At 38.5% G+C, this 12,848-nt stretch overlaps 1 protein-coding gene across 1 annotated transcript; it reads left to right on the forward strand.

The window, feature by feature from the left end:
* Window positions 1–895: 895 nt before the first annotated feature.
* NEK3 (NIMA-related kinase 3) lies at window positions 896–12,273 on the forward strand (the record flags this gene model as incomplete). The annotated part of the gene is made up of 14 exons (XM_009071852.1): window positions 896–1,024; window positions 1,789–1,882; window positions 2,115–2,212; window positions 3,271–3,354; window positions 4,467–4,534; window positions 4,641–4,727; window positions 5,633–5,687; window positions 7,397–7,597; window positions 7,927–7,996; window positions 8,599–8,645; window positions 9,545–9,647; window positions 10,051–10,197; window positions 11,287–11,421; window positions 12,068–12,273. Coding segments are annotated over exons 1-14 (1,512 nt in total), but the record flags the coding sequence as incomplete, so codon positions are not given.
* Window positions 12,274–12,848: the final 575 nt, after the last annotated feature.

Raw genomic sequence — 12,848 nt, forward strand, 5'->3', positions numbered from 1 at the left:
CCTCGCCCCGGCCCGAGGGAGGCGCCGCAGGAACAGAGCAGCCCCGCGGCGCCTTGGGGAAGGGCTGGCCGGGCGGTCCAAACGCTGTGTGCGCACGGAGCGGCGCTGCGGTCAGCGGGCACTACACGGCACCGAGGCTCCCGGAACGGGGAAAGCAGCGCGAGGACAGCTGGGAGCGGTTCGGAGCTGCGTCACGGCAGGGTTGCGCTGCGCTTCGGGGCGCGGTCCTTCAGGGAAAGGGTGGCCAAACCCTGCAACCAGCTTCCCAGAGAGCAGGTGGATGCCCCAGGCCTGGCAGTGATTAAGAAGCATTTAGGCATGTTTTAATTTTTGGTCAGCCCTGGAGTGGTGGTGCAGTGGGACTGGATGATCACTGTTAGGTCCCTTCTGACTGCAGTGATTCTCTACCACTCGGTGAGGTTTTATGCATCAACAATAGTAACTTCTTCCAGTTTGATCCTGCCAATGTTGTTTTAGGTGAGAATCATCACTGGAAGCTTGAAGTTGTTTATATTATTGTGCCTGTGAGTTTTGTTTGGTGTTACCAAGCCACCTGCAGGTAACAAAAAGAAGATGCTAAGTTGTAGGTCTGTAATTTACTCTTTTGAAGAGCTTTAGCACCTGAAACTTACAAATGCTGCTATACACAGTATGACACTTCTGAGCTGAACTTTCTGGGTGCCTCATTTTCTGTAAAGTTATGGTAACAGTGCATAGAAGTATATTAATGGTCATGCTGAACAGTTGTAGGTACCCATATTTATCACCCATTCTCCTTATTTTTAGGTGTTTTTTTCTCATGCAAATTATATTAACAGAAAATAAATCAAGGTCATGACAAAGTTTAGAAGATAATCCTGTGAATGAGGGTGTTTGAAGAGAAGTTTTGAACCTGGGCTTGTAAAGAATGGAAGAATACAAAGTGTTGAAAGTACTAGGAGAGGGATCCTTTGGCAGAGCTCTCCTAGTTCATCACAGACTCAGTGAGCAGAAGTATGCAATGAAGGAAATAAGACTTCCAATGGTAAGCATGACATGTACACCACCTCACCCCTACTTAGAAAAATATAAAATCATAATTCTGGATGTATTTTTGAAACCCCGGACACTTTTGTTGAGAGTTTTGTGTATTAGACACTTGTATGGAATGGTTTCTATATTACTGTGTCCGAGTGCATGTTGTTGGTACTAAGTAAAGTGGGAAAATCTGATCTATTTCTGAAAGCATGTGGTTACATTTTGGGAAGTATAGCACATATGAAATGCTCAGAATTGGATCCCTGTTCCCCTGATGCCCTTGATTTCACTAGAATGCAGAATTCATCTGCAATGCCTAATAAGGAAATTAGCCTCATATTATTGCTGGTAATCAGTTATTTGGGTTACCTTCTCTGTATTTAGCTAACTAAAAAATCAGAAAAAGGGAGGCACTGGCTTCTGGAGCCTAAAGCTCAGTGAATACCTGGGCACTTGGCTTTATATGGAGTTTGTGCTGACTATCAGCTGTTCCAGAGGCTTGGTTACATAGTTCTGCAGTTTTAAGACAGAAAACATTATTAACTGAAGTACAAAAATATCCTCTCAAACTAAAAAAAAATTATAAAATGCCCCAAAACCCCAGAGACGTCTTCGGCTAGTAATCAACTGTTGATTAAAAAAATGATGGCGCTTTCAAGTTTCTAAATTACTTAAATAACAAGAACAATTCTTTAAATTTTTTTCCTTTTGGAAAACAAGGAGTTTTGTGTGTGTATGTGAACATTTATATGAGTGTACTTACATTTTCAGTCTTCATCTGGTGTAGAAAACTCTAGGAAGGAAGCAGTTCTTTTGGCTAAAATGAAACATCCAAATATCGTTGCCTATAAAGAATCATTTGAAGGTAAATATAAAAACTTAAATACCTTTGTTTGCGGTTGCAGACTCCTCAGAGATCAAGGTTACTTTCTTTTTTGCTTACCATACGTGTTATAAACAAAATACATATTTATTGTAATGTATAACAGATAGCATGTAGTTGGAGCTTTACAGGAAAAAGTATTAACTTAGAGTAAAAACCTGTATTTATTCTGCTAACAAAAATGCTAATTATTCTTAAATTACCTAAAATTTAGCTGATGGACATCTGTATATAGTGATGGAATATTGTGATGATGGAGATCTAATGCAAAAGATTAAACATCAAAGAGGAAATTTCTTCCCTGAAGATATGGTAAGAAAAGACATTGTTTTGAACTAAGGGGCCAGGAATCTTTTTTTATGCAAACTGAAGTATGCTGCATAAACCAAATTAGAGATATGCAAGCTCCTTGAAGCACCTTAAATGAAACAAAGGCACTTATAGATAGCATAGGAGCATTTTTTCTTTTGTAATTTCCAGCAGAACGAGAAAAGAATTAGACTGAAAGGAATACAAAAGTATCTGTATGCCTGTATCTGGGAATTGTGTTGGTAATGTGAAAAACAGGTTTGCATGCATAAATGTATGCAGTTAAGTAAGAATTTTGCACAAACTTCAGCCAGAATTTAAAGCACAGTAAGAGGTACTGCAAATGCAAAGTAAATAAAGCACTCTGGTAAGGTAAGTGAAGCCAGCCAGGAGACTAAATGCTTGCCTTTTATGTAGCAATTAAATGTTTAAGCCATTCAGCAGACATTAACTCCCTTTTATCAGGGAGGCTATAAAATTGCTTAGGAGAAGGTTCAAAGTGACATTGTACTCACATGGAAAACTACGTCCTGCCACAGTTAGAAGCAGTGCTTTAGGGAGAAGACCAAAATCCTCACCTAATCTAAGATTTAGATTTAGATTTGCCAAGGATTTCTAAGAACTTTATTTTGTACTTTGAAAAAAGAATATATTTCTTTTAGAAACACTGTTATTTCAGTATGGGGTTTGATGGGGTTTTTTGGTTGGTTGGGTTCTTGAAAATTTGTTAATTTCCCAAGAAATTGTAATTGACTTGCTTATGAAATGGCCATCAGAAAAACTGCCATGTAGTGACTCCTGCCTTCATTATTGTTGTGTGTTATTAGAGCATTATAGGCCAGGTAGTAAGCATTCCTTCTGCCATGTTCAAATGTAATTTATCTTAAAAAACTCAGACTTCCATGCTGAGTGGAGGCCATTATGATAGAGTTACTTTTAACTCCCAAATATTCTGAACACTGGGTGTTTTTCTAAATGTTTGAGTGGGTTTTTTTATGTATTAGTAAAATATTCATTATGGGCAGCATTGAGCTGTTCTAACTCTTAGTTACTCTTTCCAGATCCTTCACTGGTTTGTGCAGATGTGCCTGGCTGTGAAGCACATTCATGATAAACGTGTGCTGCACAGAGATATCAAATCCAAGGTGAACACAGCAAGTTTCATCACCATTAGTAAACCATCCTGCACAAAGAAGCTAAACTCCCTCGTTCATAACTTCCTGTTACTGCTAAGTCCTGTGTCTTTTATTTAGGCCTAAGAATACCGTGTAAATGAAACTGTTGAGTGTATAAGATGATGTAATATTGAGGGTGTTATCAACATCTAAGTATGGCTATATCATAGAATCATAGAATCAACCAGGTTGGAAAAGACCTCCAAGACCATCGAGTCCAACCCTACCGTGGTTACTAGACCATGGCACTAAGTGCCACATCCAGTCTCATCTTGAAAACCTCCAGGGATGGTGAATCCACCACCTCCCCAGGCAGCCCATTCCAATGCCTGATCACTCTCTCTGTAAAAATCTCTTCCTAATATCCAACCTAACCCTCCCCCGGCAGAGCTTGAGTCTGTGCCCTCTTGTCCTGCTGCTGGTTGCCTGGGAGAAGACCAACCCCCATCTGACTACAACCTCCTGTCAAGGAGCTGTAGAGGATAATAAGGTCTCCCCTGAGCCTCCTCTTCTCCAGGCTAAACAACCCCAGCTCCTTCAGCCTCTCCTCATAGCACTTGTGCTCGAGTCCCTTCACCAGCCTCGTTTCTCTTCTCTGGACCTGCTCCAGCACTTCAGTATCCCTCCTGAAAGCATCAGTTGCTTGTGACAGACTGCATGTAATTTCAAACAATAACAGAAGTATAAAAAAGTACAGGGATTATACAGTTTGTAAATTTCTTGCCTTGCATTATTTTCTTTTTTACTCCTTCCTAGCAGAAAGAGAGAAATTCAGAGGAAAGTGTGACCTTGGTGGATTGAGTACAGCATAGAGATTAAGGCATTTCTAAGGTCTGATTCTTCCTCTGCTACTGATGCTGGAGCTTTAGGCCCATATGAGCTTTCCATTTCCCTTGAAAGATAACATAGTTCATAGCTTTTGTTTGCCTTTTATATTTTTTTGCTAGAAGTAATAGGAGAAGCAAATATAAGGAAATCTAAAATACCAGAAGTGAATGTCACTGTGTTTTCTGTATATACAAACTGCAGAAATGATTCCTAGAAGAATATTTAAGTATATTAATCTGTGCTCTTGAACGCAGAACATCTTCCTCACTCAAAATGGAAAAGTCAAATTGGGAGATTTTGGATCTGCACGCCTCCTTGCACAGTATGTGAACTTCTCCACTGATCTCAGTGGTGTCAGGTTTTATTTTACCTTCGAGCTCTGAAATCATTGCTTTTCACCTGGTGTTTCTTCTTTGTTATTTCAATAGTCCAATGTCATATGCTTGCACGTATGTGGGAACTCCTTATTATGTACCTCCAGAAATATGGGAGAGCATGCCATACAACAACAAAAGGTACTTGTCATTTCCACTGGGCACAAATAATGCCTGATTAATGTGTGGGTGTTTTGCTGCTGTCTCAGTCTGACTTTGTGGCTTATCTGTATTGGGTTTGGAGATGGTACTGAGCAGAACATTTAGAAAGAGGGAATTAGAGTTTTTTTAAGATGAAAGTGCATACATTCCTCTTTACTTAGGTAACTGAGAGCACAGCATCTTTAGTCCTAGAAGTCTGAAAACCAGTATGCAGACCTCTGTTTGTTTCGGAGAGTAAATATATACATACAAACATACACACAAGTATGTATGTACACACACACACATACCAGCATCTTTTTGCTGGTCTTACTTTTATTTTTTGACTGGTCATACTATTTAAGCTCTTCATGCCAGTACTGATAATGTAGGGATAATGGCACAAAATGGATTGCTTACATTTATAGAGCTAGGTTACCCTGGTCCTTATGCAAGAACTGCAGTTGATTTTCCAAAGGAGGGAAGAAACCTTCCAGAGCTTAAGTTTTTTTCTGCTCCTGCTGCAAGAAAGGCAGTTGCTTCTTGTGCAGGTGGCAGTACCCACTTTCAGTGGAAGATTGTGGTTTTTTTCTCTGTTGGAGAATTACTGTCAGCAGGACCAGAATTCCAACTCTCAAATTAGGATTGTGTGACTGCCATCTGGTGTTAAGGGCCATGGAATACAAAGGCTTCCGAGTGCAGAAAGAGAAGTATTCTTGCTGCAAAATGCTTAAGAGGCATCCTAGCAATAAAAGCCAACTACAATTGTATGACAGTCATCCTTTCTTAGATCAGGGTAGGATGAAATAACCAAGAACATTTCCACTCAGGAGGATAAACACATAATTGTATTGTCTTTTATGGTTACTTGCATTTATTTCTCATCCTTCTCTATATATCTGCAGTGATATATGGTCTCTGGGCTGTATTCTGTATGAGCTGTGCACTCTGAAACATCCGGTGAGTATAGCTTTATTGCTATCAGAAAAGTTTTGGCATTCCTTAATCTGTGCTATAGATTTGACTGACGTGTTTGCTGCTGCTTCCAAAAGAGGGAAGTATTGCTCCACCCTTCCCACACCTCCTCCACTAGATGCTTTCTGTTTTTCAGCAGTTCCTGGGACCTACTGGACCCTTCTGTAGAAGACTTAATTTTCAAAATTACTAGAAAACAAGTATTTTATTTTTTTTCTTGGTCAATTTTCCTCAGTATCAGTGAGGTGATCTGGGAATTACTGAGGAGTCCAGCAGCTGCCAGACTGGTTCCAGATATCTTCAGGGATAATGCAATGAGCACTGCATTTTACAGGTTCAAAGTGATCACAGGAGATGGTGGCATAGACACTCAAAATCTTTGCTAATAAGAATATATTGTGTGCAAGTACAGCAAAATGTCGTAAGGAAGAAGCAGTTTTGTAGCTCTCATCAGTAATATATCTATTTGCATAGTCATCAAATCAAAGAAGTCACCATTATAGCACTGTCTTCTTATTGGAACAGAGGGAACCTTGATGAATGATTCTGTCTTTCTATCACTTCTGGGGCACTGTCTTTTACAGTGTTGATTATATTTCTTACGTGGTAATTTCCTCTGGCTTCTATACAGACACATGCGTAACATGGAGGCCGTTACCAGGATATGTTCGTTTTGCAAGAAAATGAGATCCTAATTTAAGGCCATTTTGTCTTAGTTTTTTGTAAGCAGCAGGTACCTTTCATTGAGCTAATACTATACCTTGAAATCCTGTGCATCAGGAAAATATTCTTTACAGCTGCAACTGCTAACTGTGCAAGAGTGTCTTATACACTCAACACACTGTGTGTGACAGAGGGATAAAGGAGTCTGTGTGTAGGCCTGTGTTAGCCTGAGTAGGTCTGTGGCAAGGCTGTGGCAGTGTCATGGCTTTTCAGGCAGACCTCAGAGCTGGGATTCCAAGGAGTGGAGTAGTCTTCCCTTTTCAGCAGCATTGAACTGTTATGTGTCTGGTTTTATGTGATGATCACACATGTTCTTGCATAATCTATCAGAAGTGATATAAAAGGATGCTTCACACTCTGCAGCCAAGCCAGCAGGGTATACCCCAGGAAAACTTCCTGCATGGAGTGAGAAGTTCTCAGATATTTATATTTGCAAGAGCATATTTGTGCCTTTACAGGCTGCTTCTGATGATTTTTTTTGGTAAACAAAGTCTGCGTATTTCCTAACTTACTATTTCACTCTTGCAGTTTGTGTCTCATCTCAAGCATATGAATTGATGAATTTGATTCCTATGAAAATAATACTTGAACAATCTGAAATTTTTAGGAGTAACTCCGATCTGCTGTCCAGTTGTACAAGTGGTTGTTTGTAGTGTCCATTATGATCTGGTTCTAGTCACTGTGATGTTTTAATTCTCTGTAAATTTCTGTCATTATTGGCATAATTAAACGCCTACGTAAGAGCTCTATAAAATGTAAAGGAAAGTTACCCATGTATTCACTCAGGGTTGTTATTCCACACCTCTGAAACTGTCAAACTGGGAGCCAAACCCCGTAGTAATGGGGAGCCTGCATAGATACATACTAGACACTTTTATATAATAAATGTCGAAGTTGCTTTTGAATTCTGTCAGCTTCTTTTTACCTTATGCTTAAACTCTGTGTTCTAATGTTTGTTATTTTTAATGCAGTTTCAAGCCAACAGCTGGAAACATCTCATCCTGAAGATATGCAAAGGGTCCTATGATCCACTACCATCTCACTATTCCTATGAACTTCATTACTTAATCAAACAGATGTTTAAGAGAAATCCCCAGAACCGTCCATCAGCCACTACTATTCTTGCAAGAGGTTGCTTAACCAAACTTCTAAAAAGTTGTTTGCCTTCTGAGGTATGGTATGTTCTTTGTCTCTAGATTTAAGCAGTAGTGTCTGCACTTTAGGTGCTAAATTATTACTTTTGTAGTTTGTTAGTGTATAACTATAAAACATGGTGCTGTGTAGGTCCTGCCTAAATACAGCCATAAATACAGCTGTAGACTTCTCAGAAAACTGAGTTTTGAAAACTAAAGTTGAATATTGACCTGATGCTGCTAAAATTAGATGTTGTTAGCTGTAACAGCACTTTAGTATAGTGAGTCTGTTTGAGCAAATAACTTATGCAATAATCTGAGGAAGTTTAAAATGGTACAGTACTTGCATCTCTTCATAGGCATCCCAGATTACAAACGAGTTGGAGCAGGTATTAAAGGAAACCAAGAAACATCAAGGCAATGCAGCAAGACCAAAGGGTAAGTCAACAATATTTTTGCTGATGTAAGGAATGACAAAATGACTAGGAAATACAAGATCTTAAGTACAGCTATAAAACATTAGTATTATATGTTCAAATCTACTTTTAATTATTTCAAAATCTAATACTCTTGAACCTATATGGAAAAATGCTTCAAGGGTGGGAATTATATTCCAACATACATAGAGGGCAAAGCTGCAATACACACATTGTAAGTCTTAAGACTTTTGCTAGAAATAAACTTTTCAGTTTTAAAATAAGCAAAACTTTTAACAGTTGCATGTATTTCAAACATGACAGTTCTTTCCTTCCCAGAATATGGTGGAGCAAGTTATATTCATTATTTAATTTACAGAGAGAATGTTGGATTTTTCTTTCTTCTGCATAAATTTAGCTACAGCAAATTATATACACATTTAGAACTGAATAGTAGAGGGACTCCCTGTTGAGAATGAGCTCTGTTGACAAAAGTATGAAGAAGCTATCACATAATTTTAATTGCTTAGTTCAGTGGCATTGTTGTCATACCTCTGGAATATAACTTTGCCACAAATGTTTGCTAAAGGTGTTGACTCTTGGATCTGTTCCTTATTGTATCAGGTAATGTCGTGGCTGGTGGAAGCTCAAGTACTAAGAAAGAAAATAGAGTAAGTGTTCAAATATAATATTTGTATTTTAGTAATTTATAATGTTGTATATTATAGAAAAGTTCTTATGGAAAATTATTGGTATGCTAAACCATAGATCAGCCTACTAGGTCAGCAGTCATCTGTGTTAAATTGCAGTTTTCCTGTGCATTTTCCAGCACTCTTAACAGTTTTATTCTTCCCACATTTAGTTTAGTTCCAAAGTGGATTTCCTTACAACCCTGTCAAAATAAAAACCCACGCAAAAACCTCTTGTTTTCCTAATTTTTTGGACACTGCAAAAATTTATACATTTTCTTTGCTCTGGGGACACATTTAGAACAGGCTGTTGTGGAAACAGTCTAGTCTGGACATAATTCTCACCAGGTTTTAGGGCCCATGTGAGATTTCAGATGAGGACAGTTAAGTCACAGGTGGCCAGGATGTCACCTGTGAGTACATTACACCACAACCTGACTCAGCCATATTCAGTATGCTTCTAAAAACATGTTGCCATGGGGCTTATTTGTTCTCTTTTCATAGACCTGTCAATCTGAGAAGTTTGATATTTGGGTGCATCTTGTTTTCCCATGGAATATAAATCATTTATCTCTATATTGCTTCTGTTCTTAAAGGAAAAAAAAATTAATCAAATAAACCCACATTGCTTCAAGTAACTACATATGTGCTTAGCTTCAGAAACTGAGACTGTCCAAAGAGGGCACACAGTGTGAAATGCACTGCAGTAACAGATACTGTGCAACTGCAGTTGGCTTCATGGTGTCAGTAGTTTAGTTTTCAGATCCTTAGGCCAGCTATTTTACAGCAAAACTGAAATGATTAATGCCATGCTAATATTGCTGCTTTGTTTTTCTTGACAACCAGGATAATGATTAATAACAATCTTTACTCTTTTAAAGCAAAGGAAAGATGAAAGTAGCAAGCACAGCCCCTTAGAAAGGAAAAATACTGCTGAGGGTTTGAGTGAAGGCACAAAGGAACAAAGGAAATCTGATCAAGAAGGTAAGTTTTAGAGTTTTAAGGCATTGCACTTCCTACTGTGTAGTGCTGTCTATACGTCGATAATGCAACCATCTACACAGGTAGTGCAAACAAGGCTGCACCTGTGGAAAACCATGCCACCATCTGTTACTTGTGCAATTGCATTCATTCATACTGCTCATCTGAGATTTAAAAAAAAATAATTTAAATTATCTTGGCCAAAGTGTTAAAAAATGACTGTTGGAAAACATTTGGAATGGAGTAAATGTATGGAGAACTCTTACCAAGTCAGGTCGGTACCCATAGAATCAAACATCACTGCTGGTTAAGTGACTCTTGGTACTACTTCGCCTGGACAGGGAAATCTGGTCAGAGAATCAAGTTAGATGCTGGTTATCATCCTTTTTTCTTGTTACAATTGTAGTAGAAACTGCTGCTGTCCTCCCAGGAAATACTGATTTGTCACATGCCCACAGGAGGCAGTGGGAAAAGAGGATATGCAATACTGTACTGGATGTCCTGGAAAATGCATCCTTACTTTCTTCCAGTTTTACACCTGAAGAGACTGAAGGTAAGATTTAATTAAATGTGTTTTTAATTCAAGTAATATCAGTGATTCTTTACAGGTTTTAAAAACTAAAAATTTACAGACTGTGTTTAAAATTATGTAAAAATAATTTATAAATATTTTATTGGCAAACACTTAAGAAATCCACTGTACTGAAGAGAATTTCTTAGTGCTTTTGTGTGACCGAAGGATTGCAAAGAGTGATGAAAACCACCGATAATGTTAGCAACCACAGATAATGTTAGCAACCCTAAAATTATAATTATCACTAAGAAATTTTCCTACAATCCTCCTCTCAGTGTGTCATTTATGGAGGTAACAATGAGGAATTAATTTGATGCAGAATGCAACTGCCTGTCTGTCAAGTACAGTATACTATTGGGAACATAAAACATCTGTATCTCTACTTCTGTTGTCATTTAACATGCAGATAACTCCAATGACAAGAACTATCAATGATGGTCCTCAGATGTGAGGCAGAGACTTTTCTTCAACAGCTTTTTGTTAAAACATGTAACATCAGGTTTCTTCTGAGAAATGTTTGAATTTTGAAATGCCCCACACTGATGCAGTGTTATAATTATGCAATGTGATTATGGATATGTATTCTAAGTAACTGTGAATAAATGCTCTGGAAATAAATAATCAAGATATGGGCAGTCAGAAAATTCCTGAGGTGTGGTAGGAGTGTGACACGATAATCATAAGCAGGGCAAGGGAAGAGGAATGTAAGGGAAGAATGCATGTATTTAGGTGTTCTGCTGTTAAAAGGCAGAAAAATGGCCTCAGGCTCCATTCTGTGAGATGTATAGAGCCACCAGATAAACTGTCAGAGTCTCTGGCTCCTCACACCCCTCAGCCAGTTCCTGCTGGCTCCCTGGCAGCAGAAGGTTCCACTGTGGCCTTCGGTAGCTTTCTTTCCTTTTAATGTCAATAGTGTCAGCCTTGGTGTGTTGAGGGGTCAGTGGTGTTACAGATGGAAATGCCTACTATTTTCCCCCTGTATTTCTCTCTTGAATGTGATTTTGAATGTAATCCACACTGCTAATGCAATTTTATCTAAATAGTCTTTGTGGATGATTTTATACGCAGGTGGTGGTGTTATAAACTACAATGACAATAAGCCACGTAAGCAGTGGAACAGGGAACCCCCTCGGACCCTGATGAACATTCTCAGTAATGCAGATCTCAGCTTAGCATTTAAAACATACACAATTTATAAACCAGGTAAATCCCCAGTTTGTGGGCAAACATTTTTGCAAACAGGTTTATTAATACAGACTTTGTTCATTTTTTTCATACATAGTCCCATGTGTAGAGATTATGCACTTGAATTCATAGCACAACAGGCTGGGCTGGGGTTTTTTTTAAGTCAAACATGGACTTAAGAAAAGGCAGGTTTAGAATTCATAAGTAATTGTACATCTCCACTAAATCTCTTTATGATGGACATCCACTTGCAGCTCAACACCTGAATGAGGTGGTGACCAAAATGCAAACACTGTAGAGTCACGTCCTGTTGAGCAGCCTGGTGTATGTGTTATGGGGGTGCAATAAACACACTGCAGCCCCATCAGGTAAATCCACCTTCACTAAGTCAGCAGTGCCCTGGTTTGAGGGCAGGATGGCAAGGATGGCACAGCTGAAGACAGCTGCAGTCAATAGATGTACACAGCCACAGTCACAAATACTTGCTCTGCACTTCAGTGGCCTTACTAGTTTATCTGCCCACTTAAAGTAGGTAACAACTCATCCTGAAATCTGCTACAAAATGGGGACAAATCACAAAGACTATATGGTATTTATATTCTTGATAGTTTTATTTTTAAAATTAAGGTATTTTAGTGACATTTAAATTTTTATATTTTCAAAGCTTCTGAAAATACATTGAGAGGTCCTCTCTCTGATGAAACTGAAGCATCTGATGAAGTAGATGGTGAACTTGAAGCTGTTGCCATAGATTCTGAAAGACTTGAGCCTAGATCTGATGAAGATGACACGTATGTCCAAATGATGTGCTTGTATTTTTTCTTTGGTTCCTCAAAGCGATTTTTCCAAAACATTCCCCTCAAAAAAAAAGTATTTTTCTCAGCATCTAAATCCATCCCTCTCTTACATAATGAAATTGAAATTTAGTACCATTTGACACCTTACAGGTTTCATTAGCTATATTTATAGTTAGTGATGTCTTAAGATTAAACAAGTTGCTTGTTATTAGCAGATATGCTAATAATTTGCTGATGACTTTGAAGAAAATGAAAGCCTGAGATGAAATCAAATCCATAGTAAAGTGCAAAGCCTTCTTGCATGAAAATCTTTGTACTCCGACCTTGAAATCAGATAACCAGTGGCAAAACCACTTGCCTAATGGGATGTTTGCTGCATTTGTGTATTAGTCTTCCTACTTTCTCATGCACAGTGCAGTAAAATCACTTTGGAACCTACTTATTGAGATGTATTTGTAGAAACTTTAGAACTTGTAGTATGTTAGTGACCCACTTCTGTTTTTGAAAGAGCAGAGTACATCAGCACATTCTGAACAGAAATCCTGTGTTTTATAGATGGGTGTATGTTTTGGGGGCAGTTCTTGGATTCTCGGAATCTTAGTTTATCACTTTGTTTATTTTTGTGGCGCTTAGAGATGAACTACTTAG

The sequence above is a fragment of the Acanthisitta chloris genome, unplaced genomic scaffold (genome assembly GCF_000695815.1).
Source record: "Acanthisitta chloris isolate BGI_N310 unplaced genomic scaffold, ASM69581v1 Scaffold22813, whole genome shotgun sequence".
Lineage (NCBI taxonomy): Eukaryota > Metazoa > Chordata > Aves > Passeriformes > Acanthisittidae > Acanthisitta > Acanthisitta chloris.